The sequence below is a fragment of the Sus scrofa genome, chromosome 6, assembly GCF_054392235.1.
Source record: "Sus scrofa isolate SSC_HxYL_T2T_F1_AM1 chromosome 6, Sscrofa_HxYL_maternal_Yorkshire_Landrace_v2.0, whole genome shotgun sequence".
Taxonomy (NCBI): domain Eukaryota; kingdom Metazoa; phylum Chordata; class Mammalia; order Artiodactyla; family Suidae; genus Sus; species Sus scrofa.
In genome coordinates this window covers 51,161,369-51,187,101 of record NC_139388.1, presented here as the reverse complement: position 1 = coordinate 51,187,101, position 25,733 = coordinate 51,161,369, and the positions used below count along the sequence as shown (strand labels likewise).

The following is a 25,733-nucleotide window of genomic DNA, read 5'->3' as shown; positions in this document are numbered from 1 at the left end:
AGTGGGTTAAGGATCCCATGCTGTTGTAAGCTGCAGGGTAGGTCACAGCCACGGCTCAGATCCCATGTTGCTGTGGCTGTGGCTGGCAGCTATAACTCCGATTCATCCCCTAGCCTGGGAACTTCTGTATGCCTCAGGTTTGGCCCCAAAAAGCAAAAAATATATATAAATAAATAAAAATAAAAAAAGAGTGCCCATCCTGCGCAGGGGAAATGAATCTGACTAGCATCCATGAGGACGCAGGTTCGATCCCTGACCTTACTCTGTGGGTTAAGGATCTGTCAAAGCCATGAGCTGTGGTGTAGATCGAAGACTTGGCTTGGATCCCGCATTGCTATGGCTGTAGCTGTGGCGCAGGCTGGCGGCTACAGCTCCATTTGGACCCCTAGCCTGGGAACCTCTATATGTTGTGGGTGCAGCCCTAAAAAGACAAAAAAAAAAGTCCAGAAGAGGAATTCCCTTAAGGCGCAGCAGATTAATGATCTGGCATTGTCACTGCAGCAGCCTGGCTCACTGCTGTGGCTCAGGTTCCATCCCTGGCCTGGAAAACGCCACATGCCTCAGGTTTGGCAAAAAAAAAACAAAAAAAAACCACCACAAAGTCGCCAAAGGGCTGACCAATTCTAGTTCAGACCACAAGAATGATCAACACCTGCATTCCTAATTCCCTGGAGTTGAGTTTCTCCCCACTGGCCCTTAACACCTCCACAGCCCAAACTCATTTTTCCTCTCTGCCTCAGGCATAGGGAAATAAACAACCATCAGAAGTCACCATAGGCAATGACTTGGAGCATAAATACCTGCTTTCTCTTTTTCCATCCAAAATGCTGGCCACCTGACTCCAGCCTACAGCCACTTTGCATCCTCTCCAGTCCTCACCCAGTCTTCCCCCTCCCCTGCCCGACATACTCCCGTTCCAGGCCTGCACCCGCAGCATGTGGAGGTTCCCAGGCTAGGGGTCAAATCAGAGTTGTAGCTGCCAGCCTACACCACAACCACAGCAAAGCCAGATCTGAGCCGTGTCTCTGACCTACAACGAAGTTCACGGCAACACTGGATCCTTAATCTACTGAACAAGGCCAGGGATCGAACCCACATCCTCATGGATCCTAGCTGGGTTTGTTATCGCTGAGCCATGACAGTAACTCCCATGTATTCCACTACTTCCAACTGGACATTTGCCCCTAAGGTCTCTCTCTACACCACCTGCTCATTCTTCACGGTAGAGCTCAGGTGTCACTGTCCTCAAAGAGACCTCCTCTGACCACCTGAGCTAAAGGGGCCCCTCATCTTACATCATCCCTGTGTGTCTACTCTGCCCTGCTCAGTTACGTCTTGGTAATTTAATACTGTGGCGAGTGCTCTTTATTTAAATGTTTACTCATCGTCTCTGTCTAGCCCCCTAGAATATAAGGTCTGTAAATGTGGGGACCTGGCCTGTCTGAGTCACAAGGGTTATGCCCTTCCAGCACTGTCTCAGATACAAGGCAGGGGCCCAATAAGTTTTGCTGAATCGATGAATTCTTCTTTCAAGAGTGGTTTTCAGGAGTTACCGTTGTGGCTCAGCAGTTAATGAATCTGACTAGGAACCATGAGGTTGTGGGTTGGATCCCTGGCCTTGCCCAGTGGGTTAACGATCCGGCGTTGCCGTGAGCTGTGGTGTAGGTCGCAGACGTGGCTTGGATCCTGTGTTGCTGTGGGTCTGGCGTAGGCTGGCAGCTACAGCTCTGATTAGACCCCTAGCCTGGGAACCTCCATATGCCGCAGGAGCGGCTCAAGAAATGGCAAAAAGACCAAAAAAGAGTGGTTTTCAAAGCCTGCTTGTGTTTGTCCGAAGCAGTAAGGTTAGACCAACACTTGTTCAAAAAGACCTTTCAGGCCAAATTTCCATAGAGTATAGAGGTTTAAACTGGGCCTTATCCTCCACCAGGCTCTAAGGACCAGTGCAACCAATCCGAGCCCACTTCTTCTTTTTTCTTTCTTTTTTTTTGTCTTTTGAGGGCCGCACCCACGCAGCATATGGAAGTTCCCAGGCTAGGGGTCCAATCGGAGCTGTTGCCACCAGCCTACACCACAGCCACAACAACGTCAGATCCGAGCCGTGTCTGAGACCTACACCACACACAGCCCACCGCAACACCCCAACCCAGTGGGCAAGGCCAGGGATTGAAGCCGAAACCTCATGGTTCCTAGTCAGATGCATTAGCCACTGAGCCACGACGGGAACTCCCATCCAAGCCCCCTTCTTAATGCCCATATTCTTCGTACACCAAGGGGCTCCCACCCTTGCACCCTGACGAAGTTCTCTCCCCCACACTGGTGCTTTTCTTCTCCTTCCTTTGGCTCTCACTGAGAAACACCGTTCTTCTGGGAGGCGCTCTGCTGCAGCTGAACCAGAAAGGTGTCTCAGGAGGCCGCTGTCCATGATCTAAAGAGGAGAGGGTGAGGTCTTCTTTCCTGAGGCTAAAAACAGCCACCTGGTCACCTGTCCGAGCCAGCCCTCGGAGACGGGCCTCCCCGGGCTTTCTGGGGCCCTGCCACTTTCCGCCTCCAGGAAGAGGCCGGTCTTCGGTTCGGCCCCTCACCCGCTTCCTGCCACAGGAAGGGCCGATGCCACTCCTTGGTCAACAGCCCTCGTCGCCTCCCTCACCCACAGGAAACTTTTCCCAGCCCGGGTTCCTCCGCGCTCCTCACTCCCAAGGGTTCCCAAACTTTCTTCTCCAGGCTCGGCCTCCCAGGGCTGGCTCCAGGGCGCCCCCTGAGCTTCACCAAATCGCCCCCAACTTTCTTATCCACCAGTTCTCCCCGCTCAGGGCCTCCTCGGACCCGACTTACCCCCTCGACCTTGCCCCTAACGCCCCGCCTGCAGCCCCTCAGCCCTCCATCCCTCCAGGGAGACCCCGCCCGGGACCTCACCGTGGACGCCACGATCTCCGTTGGCCTCCTTGGCCCCGCCGAGGAGCAGCAGTGCCAGCAGAGCGAGGAGCGCCCCGCACCAGCTCGGCCCGCACAGCTGCGCCATGACGGGCTCCACCCGGCTGCCCAGGGGAGGCCTCGAACCGCCGGCCGTTGGGGTCTCGCGGTCAGGTGCGGGAAGACCCTTGCCGCGCACGCGCACGGGAGCGCCTCGCGTCCAGCTGCGGCAGCTCGCAGAAGGTCCGCGGGGTGCTGCGCTGGCCCTCGCCACCCAGGAAGTTTCTAGGAAGCCCCTTTCTCGGGCCTTCGGTGTGCGGACACTGCCTCCGGTGCCCACGATGCTTCAGTCCGCTCCTCGCTCGCCCCCGACCTTACCCCCCACTTCAAGACCCCACCACACCCCCAAACGCTCGGTGGGCGCTGGAGGCAATGGCGGCCGCCTCGAAGCAGCTACGGAAGGTGGAGGGTCAGGGAGGGGGCGGGGCTCACCTGGCGAGGCGGGGCGCGTAGAGCGCAGGCGCAGGGAGGATGCACCTGAGCAGCCGTCCTCCTCCTTGGGCGCACCTGGACCCACCCCTGTCTCTGGAAAGGGGCGTGGTTTTTGCGTTGGCTCCGCCCAGGGTGGGGCCTAACCGGGGCAGGCGCGCTCCTGCCTAGGTCTTCCGCCGCCCTAGCGTGTGGGCTTGTTGACCACGTCCGAGCACCTTCGCTCTTGGGCTAGGCCTCCGGGTGAGAGGAAAGGGCGCGGACGTGCCCTTATTGGACACGTGTGATTTTTGCCCACCTCGCTTCAGCCTTCTGTTGCAAGGGATTTATTCCTAGATTCCTATGTTCCCTGAGCACCTACTCAGTGTGTTGCTAGAAACCCAGCTGTGACCAAACCAGATTCCTGCATCACCAGGACAGGAACATCCCAGCGTAGTGATGATAGAAGCATAGGGCAGAGTGGATATGGATGAGACAGGGGACACAAGCTGAGTGCTAAGGGACTGGGTGGTGGAAGACCTGGGAGCCCAGACAAGTACCCTATTTATTCTGAGAGCTGGGCAGGGAGGACCTCCCAGAGAAGATGAAAGAGCCGTGAATGAACACAAGCCTCACACTCTTGCCTCCCGGGTTCCCAGTCCTGAGACCAACTCTACACTAGATAGGGATTGGTGTCAGGGCTGAATTGGGAAAGCACAGGCAGAGGCAGCTGACCACCTTGGGGGCCAGGAAGGACTTCCTGTAGAGGGATGTGCGAGCTGAATCTTAAAAGGAGGATGGATAGGACAGGCATAGGAGTAGAGCTCAGTCAACACGATAATTAAAATAAATGTATTTTGGAAAACACTTTATGGGAATTTGCATTGTAGTGCAGGGGAAATGAATCCAACTAGAGTCCATGAGGATGCAGGTTTGATCCCTGGCCTTGCTGGGGTGGGGGGGCGTTCCAGCACTGCCATGAGCTGTGGTGTAGGTCTCAGACAAGGATCATCGGATCCGGAGTTGCTGTGGCTGTGGCGTGGGTTGGCAGCTGTAGCTCCGATTCAACCCTTAGCCAGGGAACTTCCATATGCTGCAGGTGCAGCCCTAAAAACCAAAAAAAAAAAAAAAAAAAAAGAAGAAAACACTTTACAGTGCTATGAAGAAAATGAATTGAAGGCTGGGATGGAAAATAACGGAGGACTGGGTGGTGGAGGAGGTGGTTTTGATAATGAACCTTGGAGGATAAGAAGAGCTAATGGATAAACATTTCAAGCAAACAGCAAATGCAAAAGTCCTGAAGCAAGGAAGACATCAGGGTGGTGCTGCAGGACCCAGGGCCACACCCACTCCTCGGCCTCCCTCTAGATGTAATAATATGTGAAGAACTTTAACTGGGTTATCAAAATGGTGTGTTTACCTTAAGCAATTAAAATGTTTCTTTTTAGGGAGGTTCCTGAGACTTATGCAAGTTCCCAGGCTAGGGGGCGAATCAGAGCTGTAGCTGCTTGCCTGGGACACAGCACAACCACACACCAAATCCTTTAACCTACTGAGTGAGGCCAGGGATCAAACCCTCATTCTCATAGATACTAGTCAGATTCTTTTTTTTTTTTTTTTATCTTTTCTAGGGCCGTTCCTGCGGCATATGGAGGTTCCCAGGCTGGGGGTCTCTGCTGCCAGTCTACGCCAGAGCCACAGCAACTCGGGATCCAAGCCGCGTCTGTGACCTATACCACAGCTCACGACAATGCCAGATCACGGCAACCCACTGAGCAAGGCCAGGGATCGAACCCGCAACCTTATGGTTCCTAGTCTGATTTGTTAACCACTGCACCACAACGGGAACTCCACTAGTCAGATTCTTAACCTGCTGAGCCACAATGAGAACTCCCTGACAATGATCTTCTAATGATCACAAATCCTCCAGCAGTGTCTGCGACCTATACCACAGCTCCTGGCAATGCTGAATCCTTAACCCCCTGAGCCTAGTTGGATTCTTAACCTGCTGAGCCACAATGAGAATTACAGCAATTAAAGTTTATAAAACGTGGGAGTTCCCATTGTGGCTCAGCAGTAAAGAACACAACTAGTATCCATGAGGATTTGGGTTCGATCCCTGGTCCTGCTCAGTGGGTTAAGAATCCAGCGTTGCCCTGAGCTGTGGTGTAGGTTGCAGACACGGCTCAGCTCTGGCATTGCTGAGCCACAATGGGAACTACCAGTGTCTACGCTTTGCTGTATGCTGTGATGGGACAGAGCTGGAGTTTGAACCAGGTCTGTTAGATGCCAAGTGTTTTTTCCACTCTCCCACAGCTGATGCCTGGCTGGCTTTATTTACTGAGTATCTTTTATATGCCAAATACTGCAGAGAGAAAGATGTAAAAGAAACAGACCCAGGAGTTCCTGGCCCAGCTCAGTGGGCATTGCCGTAAGCTGTGGTGTAGGTCACAGGAGCGGCTTGGATCTGGTGTTCCTGTGGCTGTAGCCTAGGCCGGCAGCTGCAGCTCCTATTCAACCCCTAGCCTGGGAACTTCCATATGCCACAGGTGCGGCCCTAAAAAAGCAAAACATAAATAAATAAATACAGTTTATAAAACTTTACACCTGCCGTCTTCTTTGATCTTGCAGTGAATGCGAGGCCAAAAGTCTCTTTAGCACCTGAACCCTGGACCCCCACCCTGTCCCACAAAACCCAGGCTTGAGCTGGAAGACAGAGGACTGGTGGTGAGAGGTGAGGCAGGAGAGGAGGCATAGGCCTGTTCAATCACACATCTGTTCACACATCTGTTCACTCATCAGTACATTCTTTGAGCACCTACTATAAGCCAGGTACTATCGTAAATGCTGGAGAAGATAGAACAGTGAACAAAGCAAAATTCCTGGCCTGTTGGAACTCACTTTGTAGTGTTGATAGCAGTGATGGAAGTAGCATATCAGCTGCAGAGGCTGAGCCCCCTAAACTGAGTTCTCCCGCTGAGTTTGTGATTAACATCTCTATCCAAAATCTGATTCCCTTTCTTATTCAGCCCCTCAGGATTGAGGGGTATTGAAACCAAGCAGGAAATCTATTTTTCTTTTTTTTTTAGGGCTGCATCAAGAGCATATGAAGTTCCCAGGCTAGGGGGTCAAATCAGAGCTATAGCTGCCAGCCTAGCCCACATCCATAGCCATGCAGGATCTGAGCTGAGTCTGTGACCTACATCACAGCTCACAGCAATGCCTGATCCCCAACCCACTGAAGGAGGCCAGGGATCAAACCCACATCCTCATGGATACTAGTGAGATTCATTTCTGCTTTACCTCAACAGGAACTCTAAAAGTCTTCTATTTCTTATTTGTAGAAAAAGGCAGAGTTCCCATGGTGGCACAATAGGACTGGTGGCTTCGCTGAAGCACCAGGATGCAGGTTCAATCCCCGGCCCGGCACTGTGGGTCAAAGGATCCGGCGCTGCCACATCTGCAGTGTGGGTCCCAACTGTGGCTTGGATCTGATCTCTGACCCAGGAACTCCATATTCTGTGGGGAGGTCGAAAAAGAAAAAGGCTTTAGTCTCCTAAGCCTTCCCTGAGTTTCAAAGAGTGGGCTCATGCAGTTACTCATTAGGGAAGTGAAGGAATGCAGAAACAAAGGAAGCAGGCAAAGGACAATAGTTCAGTGATAAAACAGAGCTCTAGTTCCTCCTTAAGGACTCTGCACAACAATCTGACCCATATCTTTGGGTTTAGTTTGCAGAAACTAAGACCCACCCACCCAGATAGAGAATAGCAACCATCTGCTGACCCCGAGCATGTAGACCCCAGACTGGTTGGAACCAGAAGGTTGATGACTATGATTCCTGAAACATCACCCTGTGACCTCACCACCAACCAATCAGAAGAAAGTCCACAAGCTGCAACTCTCACCCCAAACGTGGCCTTTAAAACCTCTTCCCCGAAAGCCACTGGGGAGAACAGGTCTTCTGAACATGAGCTGCAACTTCTCCTTACTTGGCATCCTGCAAATAAATGATGTACTTTCCTTCACCACAATCCTGTGTCAGCAAATTGCTTTTGCTGCAGGGCAGGCAGGCAAGCGAGCCCACGTTCAGTTCTTTAAAAACACCTGGGGTGGATAAATTTTTTACACTTCCTCCTCTCTCCAGAAAATTATTTTCAATAATAATCATGTAAGAATCTTTATATTGTTCATTCTTTCATTCAACAATTGAAAATAAATACATTTCCATTTTATTTTATGTTTCGTCTTTTTAGGGCCACACCCATGGCATATGGAAGTTCTGAGTTGAGTATGCGACCTACACCACAGCCACAACAACACCAGATTGAGCCACATCTGCAACCTACACCACAGCTCATGGCAACACCAAATCCTTAACCCACTGAGAGAGGCCAGAGATCGAACCAGCAGTTTCATGGATGCTAGTTGGGTTCATTACCACTGAGCCACAACGGGGAACGCCGGTAAGTTTTATTGTTATTTTAAAATTCTCTACAGACGGTGCACTCCTTTTTTGCCTGTACCCAAGGTGGACCATCCCTATGGCCCTTCCTTTGGTACCTCACTAGTTAGAAAACAGACAGCAAACAAAATGAGTACATTATATCCAATGATGGGAGTTCCCATGGTGGCGCAGCGGAAACGAATCTGACTAGGAACCATGAGGTTGTGGATTTGATCCCTGGCCTTGCTCAGTGGGTTAAGGATCTGGCGTTGCCATGAGCTGTGGTGGTGTGGGTCGCAGATGTGGCTCAGATCTGGCATTGCTGTGACTATAGTGTAGACTGGCAGCTACAGCTCCGATTCGACCCCTAGCCTGGGAACCTCCATATGCTGCAGGTGCGGCCCTAAAAAGACAATAAATAAACAAACAGACAAACAAATAAATAAATACAAAGGCCCAGATTAAAAAAAAATTATATCCAATGTTAAAAGGCAGTGAATAGGGAGATCCCGTGTGGCTCAGCAGGTTAAGAACCTGAAATTGTCTCTGTGAGGGTGTGGGTTTGATTTCTGGCCTCACCCAGTGGGTTAAGGATCTGACATTCCCGCAAGTTGTGGCATAGGTTGTATATGCAGCTTGGATCTGGCATTGCTGTGGCTGTGGTGCAGGCCAGCAGCTGCAGCTCCAATTTGACCCTTAGCCTGGGAACTTGAATGTGCCTCGATTCTTGCGGCCCTAAAAAGAAAAGAAAATCTCCATTTACAGCTGAGAAGCCTCAAACTCAAAAAGGGTAAGTGTCAGAGTTCCCGTCATGGCTCAGCAGCATCAAACACGATTAGTATCCACGAGAACATGGGTTGGACCCCTGGCAGCAGGTCTGATTCAACCCCTAGCCTGGGAATTTCCATAGGCCACAGAGGTAACCTTAAGAATTTTTTTTTTTTTAAAGGCAGTGAGTATTATGAATAAAACACAGAGCCAGGTAAGGGGCATGGGAATTGCAATATGACATAGTGTGATCAGAGAAGACCTCACTGCACAGGTGACATTTGAGGGGGTGCAGCAGTGAGCCCTGGTGACATCATTGTGGGAAGAGCTTTCCTGACAGAGGAACAGCTAGTGCAAAAGTGTGTGGATGGGACTGTGTCTGGCAGACTTTGATTGCCCCCCCACTGAACAATGGGGATCCATGGAGAAGTTTTTTTCTGTTAATATGACAGGTTTATTGAGACATAACTCACAGGCCATACATTTCACGCCTTTAAAACCTACAATTCAAGGAGTTCCCGTTGTGGCACAGTGGTTAACGAATCTGACTAGAAACCATGAGGTTGAGGCTCGATCCCTGGCCTTGCTCAGTGGGTTAAGGATCCGGCGTTGCCGTGAGCTGTGGTATAGGTAGCAGACACGGCTTGGATCCTGAGTTGCTATGGCTCTGGCATAGGCTGGCAGCTACAGCTCTGATTAGACCCCTAGCCTGGGAACCTCCATATGCCGCAGGAGCGGCCCTAGAAAAGACAAAAAAAAAAAAAAAAAAAAAAAAAAGTACACTTCAGTAGTTTTTGGTATATTCATAGAGTTATGCAACTACCATCACAATTGATTTTAGAAAATTTCATTGACCTCAAAAGAAATCTCTTACTCTTTTTTTTTTTTTTTTTTTGGCCATGTCTGTGGCATGTGGAAGTGCCCAGGCCAGAGAAGCAGCTGTGACCTACAGCAATACTGGATCCTTTAACCCACTGCACCGGCAGGCGATCAAACCCACACTTCTGCAGCATCCAAACCACTGCAGTTGTGTTTTTTTTTTAGGGCTGCAGCCGCGGCATAGGGCTATTCGGAGCCTAGGGATCACATTAGAACTGCAGCTGCAGCCTATGCCACAGCAACGACAGGTCAGAGCTGCATCTGTGGCCTGCACCACAGCGCACAGCCACGCCAGATCCTTAACCCACTGAGCAGGGCAGGGGTCAAACCCAGGTCCTCATGGATACTAGTCAGGTTCGTTACCACTGAGCCACAAGGGGAACTCCTGCAGTCAGATTCTTAACCAACTGTGTCATGGTGGGAACTCCTTTTCAATTTCTTGATATCCTTTGAAACACAAATTTTTAAATTTTGATGGTATCCAACTTATCTTTTTTTTCTTTTATCGTTTGTGCTTTATGTGTCATGTAGGAAGCCACTGCCTCATTATAAATCGTCTTCAGCAGCGAAAGGACATGGCCAAATTTAAGTTTTATTTAAGTTTTGCAGTGCTATTCTTGCTGCTTTCCATCAGAAGTGGGAAGACTTGTGAGGTAAGGGACTTCTCTGGTCACCCTCTCCCCTCCCTAAAACCCCACCCTCACCCTCACTCCATTTCTCATTTTATTCTCCATGGTTCTCCATACAACTTATATTCTAATAAATGTACAATGCACTGTACTTACTTATTACGTTGCCGCCCGCCTCCACCACAAGAGCGTCACCCCTGTGAGGACTGGGCTTGTGTGTTTTGTTCCCTGCTCTGTCCCCAGTGCCTAGGAGAGTGGGGGCCGGGGAGCCTGGTGGTGGCCAGAGGGAGAGAGGACCACTGGATGCTATCTGGTGTGAGGCGTCTAATATGAAGGAGAAAAAGAGAGAGGGACTAACACCCCAATGTCATGATGTCAACTGAGTATTTCTTGAATACAGTGAGTGCATGTGAACGAATGGACGCTTGGATTGTGGGTAAATGAAAGAAAGGATGTGCTTCGAAGACTGTGGTTTGACCTTCCCTGTGGAAGGGTTTGTTCACAGGGGGCTCCTGTCATGTCCCTTGCAACCGCCAGAGGGAGCAAACAGGCCAGGTCCCGGAGAACCGTCCCGGGACCCGCCCCCCGGGATCCAGGCCCCGGGAGCCCCAGCCGCCCGGCCCCGGCCTGGGGCTCTCGGCCCCGGCCCCTACCTGAGCCAGGCCCAGCCGCGGGCTTCACGCCCACGCGGCGGCCGGTCCTCGCGCAGCAGGCGGGGAAACTGAGGCCCGGGCGGCCGGGGCGTGGCCGGCCCCCCGGCGAGCCCGAGCCCCCGCCCCCGGCCAGCCCCGCCCCGGCCCGTAAGAGGCCCCCTGGGTGAGAGGCGAAAGCGCACAGCGCGGCGCCGGGGCCGGGGCCAGGACCGCGATGGCAGCTCAGCGGCTGGGCAAGCGGGTGCTGAGCAAGCTGCAGTCTCCGTCGCGGGCCCGGGGGCCGGGGGGCAGCCCCGGGGGGCTGCAGAAGCGACACGCGCGTGTCACCGTCAAGTACGATCGGCGGGAGCTGCAGCGGCGGCTGGACGTGGAGAAGTGGATCGACGGGCGCTTGGAGGAGCTGTACCGTGGCAGGGTGAGGCGGGGAGGGGTGGGGGGCGCAGGGGGCGTCCTAGACCGACGGAGCCCGGGCCCTGCCCCCCTGCGCCTTGGGGGTCTCTCATTGCTTGAGCTCGCTGGTGCATGCGCAGCCTCCTTGCCAGGGGAGAACGCTGGCCCCGCGACACATGGGCCCCCGCCGTCCACCCTCCCTGGCACTCTGCTTGTGCTCACACTTGGGTAAAAACACAGGGGAGGACCAGGGCTTTAGCATATGGGAGGTTAGGAGGCCAACTTGGGGAGCCAGAGTGGCCATATCTGGAAGAAAAGGTGGGGGGAGGAGGATGTCTTAAAGCCAAACATAGACATGGTGACCGGAGATACAACCGCAGGGAACCGCACAGCCAAGGAAACATCAGCATTCACAGACCTGCACAGTGACAAGCTATGGCCACTCACAGACCCAGTGACAGAAGCAACAGCCATGCACAGACTGTCAGGGACACCGGCTGTGGGACAGATCAACCCATGCTACAGCCACAGGCTCTCCTGGTCACAACAGCACAGGCCACAGTGCCCTATACAGATACAACACGACTACGCCCACACAAAAGGACTCCACTTACAGCTGTTCATAGACACACACAGCGCAATCTGTAGAGCCTTGCAAGCAGTGCAAGCTACAACAGCTACCCCGACACTCAGTGATTCAAGTAACGACCATCCATTATCTCCTAAAAGCAAAAAACATGCAAAGGCAATGACAGATGCTGCAGCCACACGCAGACATCAAATAACAGGAATTATAGCTACACCCAGACAGAAAACCGCGTAGGCTATGGGCACCTGTGGACGCACAATGGCAGAAGCTGCAATTGCCTGTGGACACATAGGGCATAAGCTGCAGCCTCCTGTGCTGTCTCAGGGGGTCCAGACAGACACATTTCACTTGTCTCCGCTTGAAGTCACACTTTGTACCACCCATGAGAGTCAGAGGAAGCGGACACAGACATGTGAGATGACAGAGCCTCCTCAGCCCAGCACAAAGGTGGGAGAAGCCGTGGCCCCTCGCAGTGACCCGAGGGCCCCTGTTCTCAGACACATGAGCTCACGCAGGCGGACAGTTGCTAGTGGTCGGTGGGATCCTATGAGCTCACCCTCAGACGGCGCTAGAGCCAGCCGGACACTCAAGGACACAAGTTGTGGTCACTTACTGATCAACATATCCCACAGCGACACATGATGATGAGACAAACATGCTAAGCTAGAGTCACACGCCGCCTACCATAGGAGGACCGTGGGCCCCTGTACAAGCTGCACGGGATGTCATACATTGCTACACCCTCCCACTGGCCCTGTGGCCTGGGCATCAGGCTGTGACTCACACGGACGGGTAACACACCGACACTCCAGTCTTTTGCTGAGCCCTCATCTCCACACGCAGCTCCCAGACCACCCAAGGCCTGGAGCCTGCAGTGGAATCTGCAGGACTTTGGTGGGGAAGGAAAAAATCTGTAGCCTCGGGACCTCGTGCTCAGACAGCTGGGTTCTGTCCCCGACAGGGGTACTGAGCCAGCCTGCATTTGGCCCTTTGCCCCAAGAGGCTGTACAAGCCCCCCAGTTGTCTGCTCAAAGGTGGGCTGGTGGCTTATTCTACCCACCCACCTTGGGGGGCCTCTTTGGCCCCAAGGGGAGGAGGAGGCTGGCCCAAGCCCTCTCTGTCCCCTGGGGCCAGGGCCCACCCCCAGCAGGCTCCATCCTGCCAGCCTCCCTCCCCTGCACCTAGTGCTTAAACTTTTCCTTGAAAGGGCAGAGCCAGCCCCTCTCCTGAATCCCAGAATCTGACATTCCAAGACTCAACCTAGGCCTGCTTCCCACTATGGGAACTGCGGCCAAGGGGAGAGACCCATGCCAGCCCCGAGACTCCCGGGCCCCGGGGCCAGCATCTGAGCTGGTACAGGCTCCTGGGGCCTCTGTCAACCCATCTGTCACCCCTCCCCCCAACACCCAGATGTCCCGCCTTGGCGGTGCTGTCCCTGACTGTCACATTATTGCTCCGGAACCCGCCAGCTGGGCCCTGGGGCCGCCGGGGCTCCTCCGGAGCCCTGGACAAAGGCGGGGAAGGAGGGGCAAGGCCGCCTGACAGCCCGTCCCTCCCCGCCTCAGGAGGCAGACATGCCCGATGAAGTCAACATCGATGAACTGCTGGAATTAGAGAGTGAAGAGGAGAGAAGCCGGAAAATTCAGGTACGTGAAAGGGAAAACCACCCCAGCCCCTACCCTGCCCTCCCTGAAAATCATATCAATATGATTTTATTTTAATGTGTTTATCAAGCATTTCCTAAGTGCCAGGCGCTGTTTCCATTGCTTTACACTTAGTAACTCATTTAATCCTCACAAAACCCTCCGAAGGCTTTATTATCTTGGTTTCATTATCATCCATCTTACTGATTTTCCACATGGGGAAAATAAGGCCCAGAGAGCTCCAATCACTTGCCCAGGGTCACACAGGTCAGGAGGAGCACAGCTGGGAGTTCCCCTTGTAGCTCAGTAGATTAAGAACCTGACTAATATCCACGAGGACATGAATTCCATCCCTGGCCTTGTTCAGTGGGTTAAGGATCTGGCGTTGCCCTGAACTGTGGTGTAGGTCGCAGACGCGGCTCAGATCCTGCGTTGCTGTGGCTGTGGTGTAGGCCGGCAGCTGCAGCTCTGATTCAACCCCTAGCCTGGGAATTTCCATATGCTGTGGGTGCAGCCCTAAAAAGCAGAAAAAACAAACAAACAAGACAAAAGAAGGAGCACAGCTGAGAGTCAGCCAGGCCGTGGTCTGCACGCAGTGTCCTTGCTCTTCTGGCCTCTGTTCTCCTAGAGGCGGGAAATCCTGTGTGATCTTCTGGGCCTCTCTGGATCTAGCACTGGCCCTGGTGCTGAGTTTCTCGAATCAACCTTGTTCCCAGTTGCTCTATACAATGCTCAGGCCTTGTTCCTCCCTTGAAGCCACAGGAAAGTCCACCTGGAGTCTGACTTTTGTTTGTCTTGTTGCCTTGGGGCTTTGTTGGGGAAAGGGAGGGGCTGGAGGGACTGGGAGAGCCATAAATTGTTATTTACTATTTTTCTTTCCCTTTTTTTTTTTTTTTTTTTTTTTTTGCGGGGCATGTTTAGGGACTCCTAAAGTCATGCACGAACCCCACAGAGGTGAGCCCCATTCTGCCCCCTGATGGGGGGAGGGGGAGAGGTCTCTGGGGAGGAGGGAAGAAGCTGGCCCACGGCAGGCAGAGGGACGTCTGGGAGCCCTGCCTGTCACAGCCCTGTCCTCCCCTCCAGCGGTGTCTTTTGTCTTCCTCATTCCTGTCCCCTCTCCCCCATCTGCCACTGGGCTCCATTATCTCCTCTCCGCTGAGACCCCCCCATCTGTCTCCCATTTCTGCCTCTGCAGGGCTCTGTCTGCCGTCCCCTCTCCCCTGTTGCTACCTCTACCGCCCTGGGGCTCCCTTCCCCACCTCTGGGGGGGCCCCCCATCCTTCCAGGCCCTGAAGCTGAGTGGCCCAACCCCTCCCACTTCCTTCCCTGCTTTAAAAGGGAAAAATATTCATGTTTCTCTCACCAGCTCTGGGCTGCGTGGGGGACAAACGTCACCGGCTCAGGCCTCCGTCCCTGGGGACCCTCCTGGTGATCTCTTGGCCTGAGAAATATCTCAGTGGCTCTCTGGCTCTGGTTCTTTGTCCCTTCGTCTTTCCCTCTGTCTCTATCTCTGCATCTGTTTCTTTCAGTCTCAGCTCCAAGTCTCCGTCTGTGTCTTTCTCTCCCCCCTCACGTTTCTCTGTCTTTGCATCCATGTCTCTCTCTCTCTTTTTTTTTTTTTTGCTTTTCAGGGCTGCACCCGTGGCATATGGGGGTTCCCAGGCCAGGGGTCTAATCAGAGTTACAGCTGCCAGCCTACACCACAGCCACAGCCACGCCAGATCAGAGCCGAATCTGTGACCTACACCACAGCTCACAGCAACGCCGGATCCTTAACCCACTGAGCGAGGCCAGGGATCGAACCTGCAATCTCATGGTTCCTAGTCGGATTCGTTTGCTCTGCGCCACGGCGACGGGAGCTCCTGGATGGATGTCTCCCGGTCTCTGCTGCTGTCTCCCATCTCCTCTCCTTCTCTCCCCCGTCGTGCTCCTCTCCATCAGTAGCCTCTCCTCCCCCTTAACTCCCCCTCCCCCTCTCACTGACCAGGAAGCAGGAAAAAGATGGGCTTAGGTCGGAAGGGCTGGGCTGGGGGGCATCCCCGCACCGCTCCCCGTGTTCTCAGCACCCCCGCTCTGTCCTCAGAACTTTGTCCAGGAGCTACTGGTGAAGCTGCGAGGCCTCCACAAGCAGCCGGGCCTCCGCCAGCCCAGCCCCTCCGGCGACGGCAGCCTGAGTCCCCGCCAGGACCGCGCCCGGACCGCGCCGCCCTGACGCATGCCCCGGCCTCTGTGACCCCCCTCCGCCGCCCCTGCTTCCCCCCGGCCCTCAACACGGCCCGGCTTGTTTATACGTTGTATTTAATGGTTCTGTAACAATAACACTGCGTGCCTGTTTTTCCTCTCCCTGGTCACTGTGGGCTTCCCTGTGCCCCCCCCCACCTCCCCCTGCTCCCGCTGCTCCTCCTCCTGTCCCAGCACCCACAGCTGGCCCGCAGCTGGCCCCGACAGATGGAGGATCGCTCCTCAGCCTGGGAGCATGAGAACAGGCCCTGCTGACCTCGCACCCCTGGGACTCACATCCTGTCCTCGCCTCCCCCAGCCGTGGCCCAGTCCCAGCCAGCAGGGCCTCAGTGTGGGGGTGGCACCGGGGGCTTCTTGGGGGCGACTGCCTGTGGTCCCTGGGCCAGAGGAGACGCCTGATGTCATCATGGTGCCCTGGGAACAAACCATTCATCCTCCCTGTAGATGTCATTGGGTGCGTATTGAATGCTTAGCATGGCCATCGGCAGATAATGAGGCCACGAAGATCAGCCACAAATGGTCCTTGGCATCAAGATGCTCACGCGCTGGTGGGGAAGAAGGACCTGCGGGCAGGGATTAGAGCAAAGTGTGCCGAATGGTCCAAGATACTCGGGAGCCCAGGGAATGGGAGGAGCCGCTCACTCTGGGGGTGGTGAAGAAATCTAGGAGTGCTTCCTAAAGAAAGTGACATTGCTGGAGTTCCCGTTGTGGCGCAGTGGTTAATGAATCCGACTAGGAACCATGAGGTTGCGGGTTCGATCCCTGGCCTCTCTCAGTGGGTTAAGGATCCGGTGTTGCCATGAGCTGTGGTGTAGGTCGCAGACACGGCTCAGATTCCACGTTGCTGTGTCTCTGGTGTAGGTGGCGGTTGTAGCTCTGATTCGACCCCTAACCTGGGAACCTCCATATGCCATGGGAAGCAGCCCTAGAAAAGGCAAAAAGACAAAAAAAAAAAAAAAAAAAAAAAGAAGAAGAAGAAGAAAGTGACATTGAGAGAGTTCTCTTGTGGTGCAGCAGGTTAAGGATCTGGCATTGTCACTGCAGCAGCTTGGATCACTGCTGTGGTGAGGATTTGATCCCTGGCCTGGGAACTTCCACATGCTGTGGGTGCTAGGGGAAAACAAGTGATGACATTTAGGCAGGGCTTTGAAGGATGCATAGGAGTTTGTGTGAAATGGGTATTTCCCATATCTGAGGACTCCACACTGGTGGGTAGAGGGATTGACAGTGGGGCTGAGCCAGGGAAGATTCCTATTAGCCTAACTACCAATGAGGACAGACAGGTTCCCCAGACCTGGATCAGGGAAGGTCCCTGGGCTGTGGCATCCTTGTGCTGGGGGTGCTGAAAGGTCTTAGGGGAAGGGCTAGGGTATCAGAAGTGGGTAGTGGCTATTTACCAAAAACTGGAAGCATGTCATTACTTTAAAACACTAAGTCTGGTTGTATCATTGGTCCTGGCTGCGTACAAGAGGAGATGGGGTGGGGCCGTGGCCGGAGCTGGGGAACCTTCCTCACAGAGCAAAGCACATCTCCCATCTCACCTCTACTGACTAAAATGGGTCCCACCCTCCATGCCCATCCAGTGCCACCCAGCAGCCCTGCTAGGATCAGTCATCCATCCCAGGGGCCTGAGCGCTGGCCTGGCAGGAAGAGACGTCAACCTTGAAAAAGAGGAGCATCCAGAAGCACCCGGTCTGTCCAGCCCTTCTGGTGACCTTGCAGACAGACCTCAGGCTTCCAGTGTCCCCTCCCCTCCACACAACAGTATAGAGAGCGTAATGGAGGAATTCCTCCTCCTGGCATCCAAGCAAAGCCTTGGGTATGCCATGTGTTGGGTCTCTCAGTTTCCTCATCTGGAAAATGGGGACTTCACAGATGAGGAAACCGAGGATCAGATCAGTGATGTCATTTGCCTAAAGTCACCCAGCTGGGAAGTGGCACTGGGCTTCAACTCCAGGCATTATGACTCCAGAATCCAACAACTTCTACTCTACAGCGCCCCTATAAACCATAGCAATGACAGCTCTTCTTTCGTGGCAGGAAGAGGTGGACTAATTCATACTAAGGTGTTAGTGACTGCATGGCTCTCTGAATTATCCTGTCTAAAGAGCAAGGCAACGAGAGAACAAGGCTACTACTCAAGGATTGGGAAGCAGTGGTAAGAGCATGGACTCTGGGGTTAGTGTCTGGATTCAAATGCCATCGGTCCTCCTTCCTAGCTGTGTGGTTTTGAGCAAGTCACTTTAACCTCTCTGTGCCCCAGTTTCCACATCTGTGAAATGAAGATGATTAAACTAGTACCTGCCTCCCAGAGTGGTTGTGATGTTTAGATGCACGCATGAGAGACTAGTGCCAAGCACAGAGTACGCATGGTCATCCACCTTATCCCTTATCCTAGTATAGAGGGGCTGGACCACAGGCTCCCCACAGCCACCATCCCTGGCCAGCAAGATGTTCCTTGGGAATACTGAAGCACAGGCCCTTTGTTAAGGAAAAGCCTTACAAGAGAGGAGTTCCCGCTGTGGTGCAACAGGGTAGGCAGAATCTCTGTAGCGCCAAGACACAGGTTCAATCACCGGCTTGGCCCAGTGGGCTAGAGCATCTGGCCTTGCTGCAAAGTCACAACTGCAGTTCGGATCTGATCCCTAGGGGGAGAAAAAAAAAAAGCCGCAAAGGACACAGTGTCCTGATCCACCACTCTGGCATTGCTGCCATACTCACCTCCCCACCCTGCCTCTCACAGTCTATGGACTTGTTTCCCACTTAACAGCCAAATAACGCTTTTTCGTACTCGCCTGAGTCTCCAGCCACCTTGGGCTTCCTTTGACTTCTGAAGAGAAACCAAAGTCTGGTACACACTCTGCCCCTGTCACCTGTCATTGCTGTGCCTTCATCCCTCTCCTCTCCTTCACCTGCACTCCCCCTTCCCCATCCCCGCTCCCCCGAGGCTCTTCCCCTCCAGGACCCTCAGACATTTCTCTGCCTGGAGCACTCGCCCTGAGTCCATCATTGTTTAAACGTAATTCCAGGCAGATGTCCTTGAGCTGGTTACTAAATAATTTTCTCAGAGTTCCCGCTGTGACACAATGGGATCTGTGGCCTCTTTGGAGCGCTGGGACATGGGTTCAATCCCCAGCTGGCACAGTGGGTTAAGCATCCGATATTGCCACAGCTGCTCTTAGGTTGTGACCGGGGCTCGATGCGATCCCTGGTCGGGGAACTCCACATGCTGAGTGACAACCAAGAAAGAAGAAAATAAATAATAATTTGATCCATGGAATTGATTACACCCTGAAATTATGTATTGGTGTATTTTATTGTCTGTCTACCCTCCCTCACCTTCAGAATGTTAGCTCCTAAGGCATGGCTTGTTCCTAATGCCTGGAGCAAAGCCTGGCACACAGTAGGTGTTTCCCCAATAACAGTGCCTCCTGGTGGCCACATTCTCCCGGCACATTAACTCTCCTCGACTAGAACTGAGGCCAGAGCGCCCTCTTGTGGCTTTATGAGTTGGTTGTAAATTACACCCCAAAGGTCATTTTCTCCAGATGTGGTCAACTGGCACTTCATTAAGAGCGGACCCCAGAGGTAGCTACTACAAAGCACTTGCCCATCAGCAATCAACACCAGAGGCTCTGCTGATTAGAATGGCAGATGTTAGAAATGGGCTTGCATGGATGATACAATTGGCTAAACCCTTTAGAAATACTTCTCACCTTCATAATAAAGAGGGCAGGAAGGCTCTTCACGAACAGTGCATCATGGTTGATATAAGATCAGCCTAAAAGAATCAATATCATTTCACGAACACTGCAATAACCAATTAAAACATAATTTAAAACACGTGTGGTTCTCAACAGCTACAAAAGCTATAGTTTATCTAACTTAACCAAAGGTACATAAGACCTTGATGGAAAAACATTTATATGCCAATAAAGGACATGAAGATAATGTGAAAAAAACGAGACCATCCATGCCTTTGGATAAGATATCTTAATATTGGAGTTCCTGTTGTGGCTCAGCAGAAAAAAACCCCAAATAGTATCCATTAGGATGTGGGTTCAAAATCCCTGGCCTTGTTCAGTGAGTTAAGGATCCGGCATTGCCATGAGCTGTGGTGTAGGTGGCAGATGCGGCTCGGATCTGGTGTGGCTGTGGCTGTGGTGTCGGCCAGTAGCTACAGCTCTGATTCGACCCCTAACCTGGGAACTTCCATATGCCACACCTGCAGCCCTAAAAAAAAAAAATCTTGGAGTTCCCGTCATGGTGCAGCGGTTAACGAATCCGACTAGGAACCATGAGGTTGCGGGTTCAATCCCTGCCCTTGCTCAGTGGGTTAAGGATCTGGCGTTGCCGTGAGCTGGGGTGTAGGTCGCAGACGCGGCTCGGATCCTGAGTTGCTGTGGCTGTGGTGTAGGCTGGTGGCTACAGCTCCAATTAGACCCCTAGCCTGGGAACATCCATATGCCGCAGGAGCGGCCCTAAAAAAGGCAAAAAGACAAAAAAAAAAAAATTTTAATATTCTCTACATGTCAGTTCTCTCCAAATTAGCCATTATATTCAAAGCAATCTCAGTCAGAATTCTGGATGGGGTTTTTTTTTTTTTTTTTTGAGATACTTGATAAAATCTATTCCAGAATTTGTAGTGAGGAATAAAGATGTACAAATAATTGAGTCAACATTAAACAGGAGAGAGAGAAGGGCTTGCTCTACCAAATATTAAGTGAGCCTGCAAAGCCATAGAAATAAAAACTGTGGTATTGGTGCAAGAACAGATGAATACAGCAAAAGAAAACAGACTCACAAGCAGACCCAGGTATGTACAGGGACTTAACAAAACAATAGAGGTGGCACTGCCATTCCATGGGGAAAGGATGGATTATTGATTGTGGCATTGGGAAAATTGGCTCCCTATATGGAGATACCTCGCACCACATACAAATGTAGACCCCCAAATGAAATAGAGACCTAAATGTAAAAAAACTATGGAGGAGTTCCCTTGTGGCATAGCAGGTTAAGGATCTGCCATTGTCACTGCAACGTCGTGGGTTGCTGCTGTGATTGTGATGTGGGTTCGATTCCTAGCCTGGGAACTTCCACATGCTATGGGTGTGGCCAAAAGAAAAAAAAAGGGGTGTCTAATTCCCCTTGTCTTTATTTTTTTTTTCATCATTTTAGGGCCGCACCCGAGACATATGGAGGTTCCCAGGCTAGGGGTCGAATCGGAGCTGTAGCTGCTGGCCTACATCACAACCACAGCAATGCCAGATCCGAGCCGAGTCTGCGACTATACCACAGATCAACGCAGTGCTGGATCCTTAACCCACTGAAACCTCAAAAGTATAAACCATAACGCAAAAAACTGATGACTTTACCTATATCAACATTGAGTCTTTTTAATGAAAGACATCATAGTCAACGTTAATTTTTTGTTTTTGTTTCTTTCTTTTTGGACACACCATGACATGTGGAAGTTCCCTGGTTAGGGATCTAACCCACGCCACAGCAATGACGCCAAGCTGCAGTGACAATGCCAGATCAATCCCTAACCCACTGAGCCACAAAAGAACTCCACCTTAATTTTTTTTTTTGCCTTTTTAGGGCCGCACCTGGGGCATATGGGAGTTCCCAGGCTAGGGGTCGAATGGGAGCTGTAGCCGGCAGCCACAGCCACAGCCACACCAGATCCAAGCTGCATCTTCAACCTGCACCACAGCTCATGGCAATGCTGGATCCTTAACCCACTGAGCAAGGCCAGGGATTGAAACTTTGTCTGCATGGATACTAGTCAGATTCGTTTCTGCTGAGCCACACAGGAACTCCTTCCAATGTTAATTTGTAATGAATAGAATAAGAGAAGATATTTGCAACATTTAAAACTGAAGAGTGGGAGTTCCCTTGTGGCTCAGTGGGTTAAGGATCTGACATTGTCACTTCAGTCGCTCTGGTTACTACAGTGGCTCAGGTTTGATCACTGTCCCAGGAACTTCCACATGCTGAGGATGTGGCCGAAAACAAAGTAAAAAAATAAAACTGATGAGTGGGAGTTCCCTAGGGGTCTAGTGGTTAGGACTCGGTGCTTTCACTACTGCTCCATGGGTTCAATCCCTGGTCTGGGAACGAAGATCTCACATCAAGCTGCTGTACTATGTGGTAAAGAAAAAAAACCCCAAAACACAAAACTTATGAATGATTAAAATTCAGAAGCCACAAGGAACACCTGCAAATCAATGTAGAAAGAAAGCAATCCTGGAGTTCCCCTTGTGGCTCAGCAGGTTAAGAACCAGACATAGTATCTGGGAGGATGTGGGTTCAATCCCTGGCCTCACTCAGTGGGTTAAGGCTCCTGAGTTGCTGAAAGCTCTGATGTAGGTGGCAGTTGTGGCTCAGATCTAGTGTTGCTGTGGCTATGGCATAGGACTCAGCTGCAGCTCCTATTCACCCCTAGCCAAGGAACTTCCATAGGCTGCAAGTGCGATCATAAAAAAAGAGAAAGAAAGAAAGAAAGAAAGAAAGAAAGAAAGAAAGAAAGAAAGAAAGAAAGAAAGAAAGAAAGAAAGGAAGGAAGGAAGGAAGGAAGGAAGGAAGGAAGAAAGAAAGAAAGAAAGAAAGAAAGAAAGAAAAGAAAAGAAAAGAAAAGAAGTCCTGACAGAAGAAATACATAAAAGGAGTTCCCGTTGTGATGCAGCAGTAACTAACCCCACTACTCTCCATGAGGATGCAGGTTCAATCCCTGGCCTCCTTTAGTAGGTTGGGAATCTGGCTTTTCTTGTATCACTGAAACTGACAGCATTAACAGCCTGAACCCAGCCAGAACACAGACTGGGACCTGAACCCATGTGCTGAGACTCAAACCCGGCCCCAAACCCAGCCTGGGACTCAAACCTACATGCCAAGACTTGAACTCGGCCAAAACCCAGATTGGGACTTGAACCCATGTTTTAAATTAGCGCTCACCTGATGTCTGAGGTTAAGGTTCCTTATACCTCCGTGCAGAAGGAATTCGAGAGACAAAGTGATAGCTAAGAAACAGATTTATTAGGATGGGACGCTTGTGAGAGATGCTCACAAGCATCACAGGCAGGCAATGAAGCTCTGCCCAAGGACCCAGGTGGGCCACAGTTTTATCATCCAAGGGGCCTGGGGGTTGGAAAAGCCTGCCTCTTCCTTTCTGGGGGTAGTAGCTCCGCCTTAGTATCTGGTAAGGCGTGTATTCAAATCAGCAGAAGGGTGGTTCTCAAACTCTTGTCCTTGGTCAGAATCTGAGTGCAGCCCTCATCCCTTCCCCTACCCAAGGACCTGGGGCAAATTTCATGCCTCCACTAGTAAAGCAAGCTAGCCTTGTGCTCGTAGCTTTCTTGAGCAGTTACTTACGGTGATCTCCCAGTGTCCCCTAGGTCTCCCGCTAACTATGGTCCTTTATCGGGACTCCTACAACTACCTGTGCCTCCTCCATCTCTATCATTTCCTTCCTCAAAACTGCCTTCAGCTCAGAATGATCCTGTGCAGAGTGGCATGTTTTGGGTGGCGTATTCTGGCTCCACCTGGGTTCCCCTCCCAGCACCATAGCCTGGAAATGCTTTCCACACAGCACCTGGGCAACCACAAGGCTCCCCTCGTTTGCCCTCCATCTCTCAGGGATCACTGCCCTTTGTGCCTGACATACCACATCCCCCAAACTGCTGTTTTATGTACTTGTCTGTTTTTATTATTTTGCTTGTATCAGGCAGTAAGGCAAATTCAGCTCTTTTTTTTTTTTTTTTTTTTTTTTGTCTTTTTGCTATTTCTTTGGGCCGCTCCCACGGCATATGGAGGTTCCCAGGTCAGGGGTCTAATCGTAGCTGTAGCTTCCGGCCTACGCCAGAGACACAGCAAGGCAGGATCCGAGCCACGTCTGCAACCTACACCACAGCTCATGGCAACGCCAGATCCTTAACCCACTGAGCAAGGCCAGGGATCGAACCCGCAACCTCATGGTTCCTAGTCGGATTCGTTAACCACTGAGCCACAACAGGAACTCCAAATTCAGCTCTTATTAATCCATTTTGGTCAGAAGCAGAAATTTCCCTACGGAGTTCCCATTGTGGCTCAGTGGGTTAAGAGCCCTTCTAGTATCCATGAGGACATGGGTTCGATCCCTGGCCTCGCTCAGTGGGTTAAGGATCCATCGTTGTCACGAGCTGTGGGGTAGGTCACAGACACAACTCAGATCCCGCGTTGCTGTGGCTGTGGTGGAGGCCTGGCAGCTTCGTCTCCGATTCAACCCCTATCCCGGGAACTTGTTATGCTACAGGGGTGGCCCTAACACAGAAGGAGCCAGAGAAGAAGAACAACCAGAAGTCTCCCTAGAACTTAGTTTAAACATAGGTTTCTTGTCTGTCTCCTCTTATAAGCAGATAGGGTAGGGGCTCCCAAAAAAGAAAACCAAGAGTGGCTTTCTCTCTTTTTTTTTTCTTTTTAGGGCCATACCCTCGGCATATGGAAGTTCCCAGGCTAGGGACTGAATGGGAGCTACAGCTGCTGGCTTTCACCAAAGCCACACCAACTTGGGATCCAAGCTGGATCCCTGACCCACTGAGGAAGACCAGGGATCGAACCTGAATTCTCATGGATACCGGTCGTGTTTGTTACCACTGAGCCATGGGAGGAACTTCCCTTGACAGAAGAGAAGCCATTTTGGCCTAAGCCATTTTGTGATTTAAGCCTGGCCATAAACACCTGCCCTTGAGCAGGTCTCAGTAATTAAGGATCTGGAGGGAACAAAAGAAGGCAGAAACAAAGGACTCTTATCAGACAAGAGAAGTAACCAGAGCAAAGATAATGTGTCAGCTGTGCAGACTCCCACTTCTGCTCCAGTGGAAGATTAGCCTGAAGTGCCCACCCACCAGATCAGCTGGAACCTAAGGGCTGTGGTGTTGACCTTTGCTGAACCTCTTGAATTCGATCAGCTAAATCTTGGACTCAAGCCCCTTCATGAATATGCATGTACCATTAGCTTAAAACTTGCCCAATTTTGTCGTTCGGGGAGACACTGCTTTGGGAAAGTTCCGGATGTTCTTTTTTGCTGCAAGTAATAAGTCTTTGGCTTAGTTGTGTCTTTCGGCTCAACATCCACCAAGAGGGAAACTCAGTTTTTCAGGCAAAATTCTCCTCAGTATACCAGCCCCAGGAGCACAGGGATTTTTGTTTGTTTTTTCTTTCTTTCTTTCTTTTTGGACATACCAGAGGCATGCAGAAACTCCCCGACCAGGGATAGAACCCGAGCCCCAGCATCGAGAATGCCGGATCCTTAACCCACTGCCCCACACAGGAACTTCCCACCTCAGCCTTTTATGATGGTTTTGTTGCCATGGTGGTTGAAGCAAGCTTCCAGCAGGCCCATGTGACTATCACAATCACCCAATTCAATCTGCTTTCTCATTCCAGCTGCTTTCTTCAAAATGTGGCACATTCTTGGAGTTCCCGTTGTGGCTCAGCAGGTAAGGAGCCTGATTAGCATCCATAAGGAGACGGTTCGATCCCTGGCCTCACTCAATGGGTTTAGGCTCCGGCGTTGCTGTGAGCTGTGATGTGTGTAGGTCGCAGATGCAGCTTGGATCCTGTACAGCTCTGATTGGACCCCTAGTCTGGGAACCTCCATATGCCATGGGTGTGGCCCTAAAAAGACAAGCGAAAAAGAATGTGGCCCATTCTTCAGCGTGTACACACTGGGCATGTAAATGTGAACCTACTGCTAACTGCTGTATTTATTTTCAAGGGGGAGTTCCCTGTGAGGGTGTATTCTTTGTTTTGTTTTGTTTTGCTTTTTAGGGCCACACCTGCCGCACATGGAGGTTCCCAGGCTAGAGGTCAAATCGAAGCTGCAGCTGCCAGCCCATGCCACAGCCACAGGATCCAAGCCGCATCTGCAACCTACACCACAGCTCACAGCAATGCCAGATCTTTAATCCACTAAGCAAGGCCAGCGATTGAGCCCGCATCCTTATGGATCCTAGTCAGGATCATTTACTGCTGAGCCACTAAGGAACTCCAAGGGTGTATTCTTAACATTTAGTCCTCAGGGGTCCCTGGCCTGACCAGATCGCTGGCCCGACCAGATCGCTGGCCCATGATAAA

The 25,733-nt window shown here is 51.7% G+C and overlaps 3 protein-coding genes across 4 annotated transcripts in view; 1 reads left to right on the top strand and 2 right to left on the bottom strand.

Moving 5' to 3' along the window:
- SPINT2 (serine peptidase inhibitor, Kunitz type 2) overlaps positions 1–3,494 on the bottom strand; it is a 28,763-nt gene extending 25,269 nt beyond the window's left edge. For both annotated transcript variants that reach the window (XM_003127108.6, XM_084960855.1), the window contains exon 1: positions 2,917–3,494. In XM_003127108.6, coding sequence (XP_003127156.1) covers positions 2,917–3,022 — 106 coding nt within the window. In that variant the 5' untranslated portion in view covers positions 3,023–3,494. The remainder of the gene's footprint in view (positions 1–2,916) is intronic.
- The window catches only part of NFKBIB (NFKB inhibitor beta), a 1,076,695-nt gene that overhangs the window by 526,698 nt on the left and 524,264 nt on the right, over positions 1–25,733 (bottom strand). The window lies entirely within an intron of this gene.
- On the top strand, positions 10,946–15,710 carry PPP1R14A (protein phosphatase 1 regulatory inhibitor subunit 14A). Its single transcript, NM_214337.1, is given in 4 exon segments — positions 10,946–11,169; positions 13,299–13,379; positions 14,298–14,330; positions 15,460–15,710. Coding segments are annotated over 4 exon segments (444 nt in total). The 5' UTR covers positions 10,946–10,968; the 3' UTR covers positions 15,589–15,710.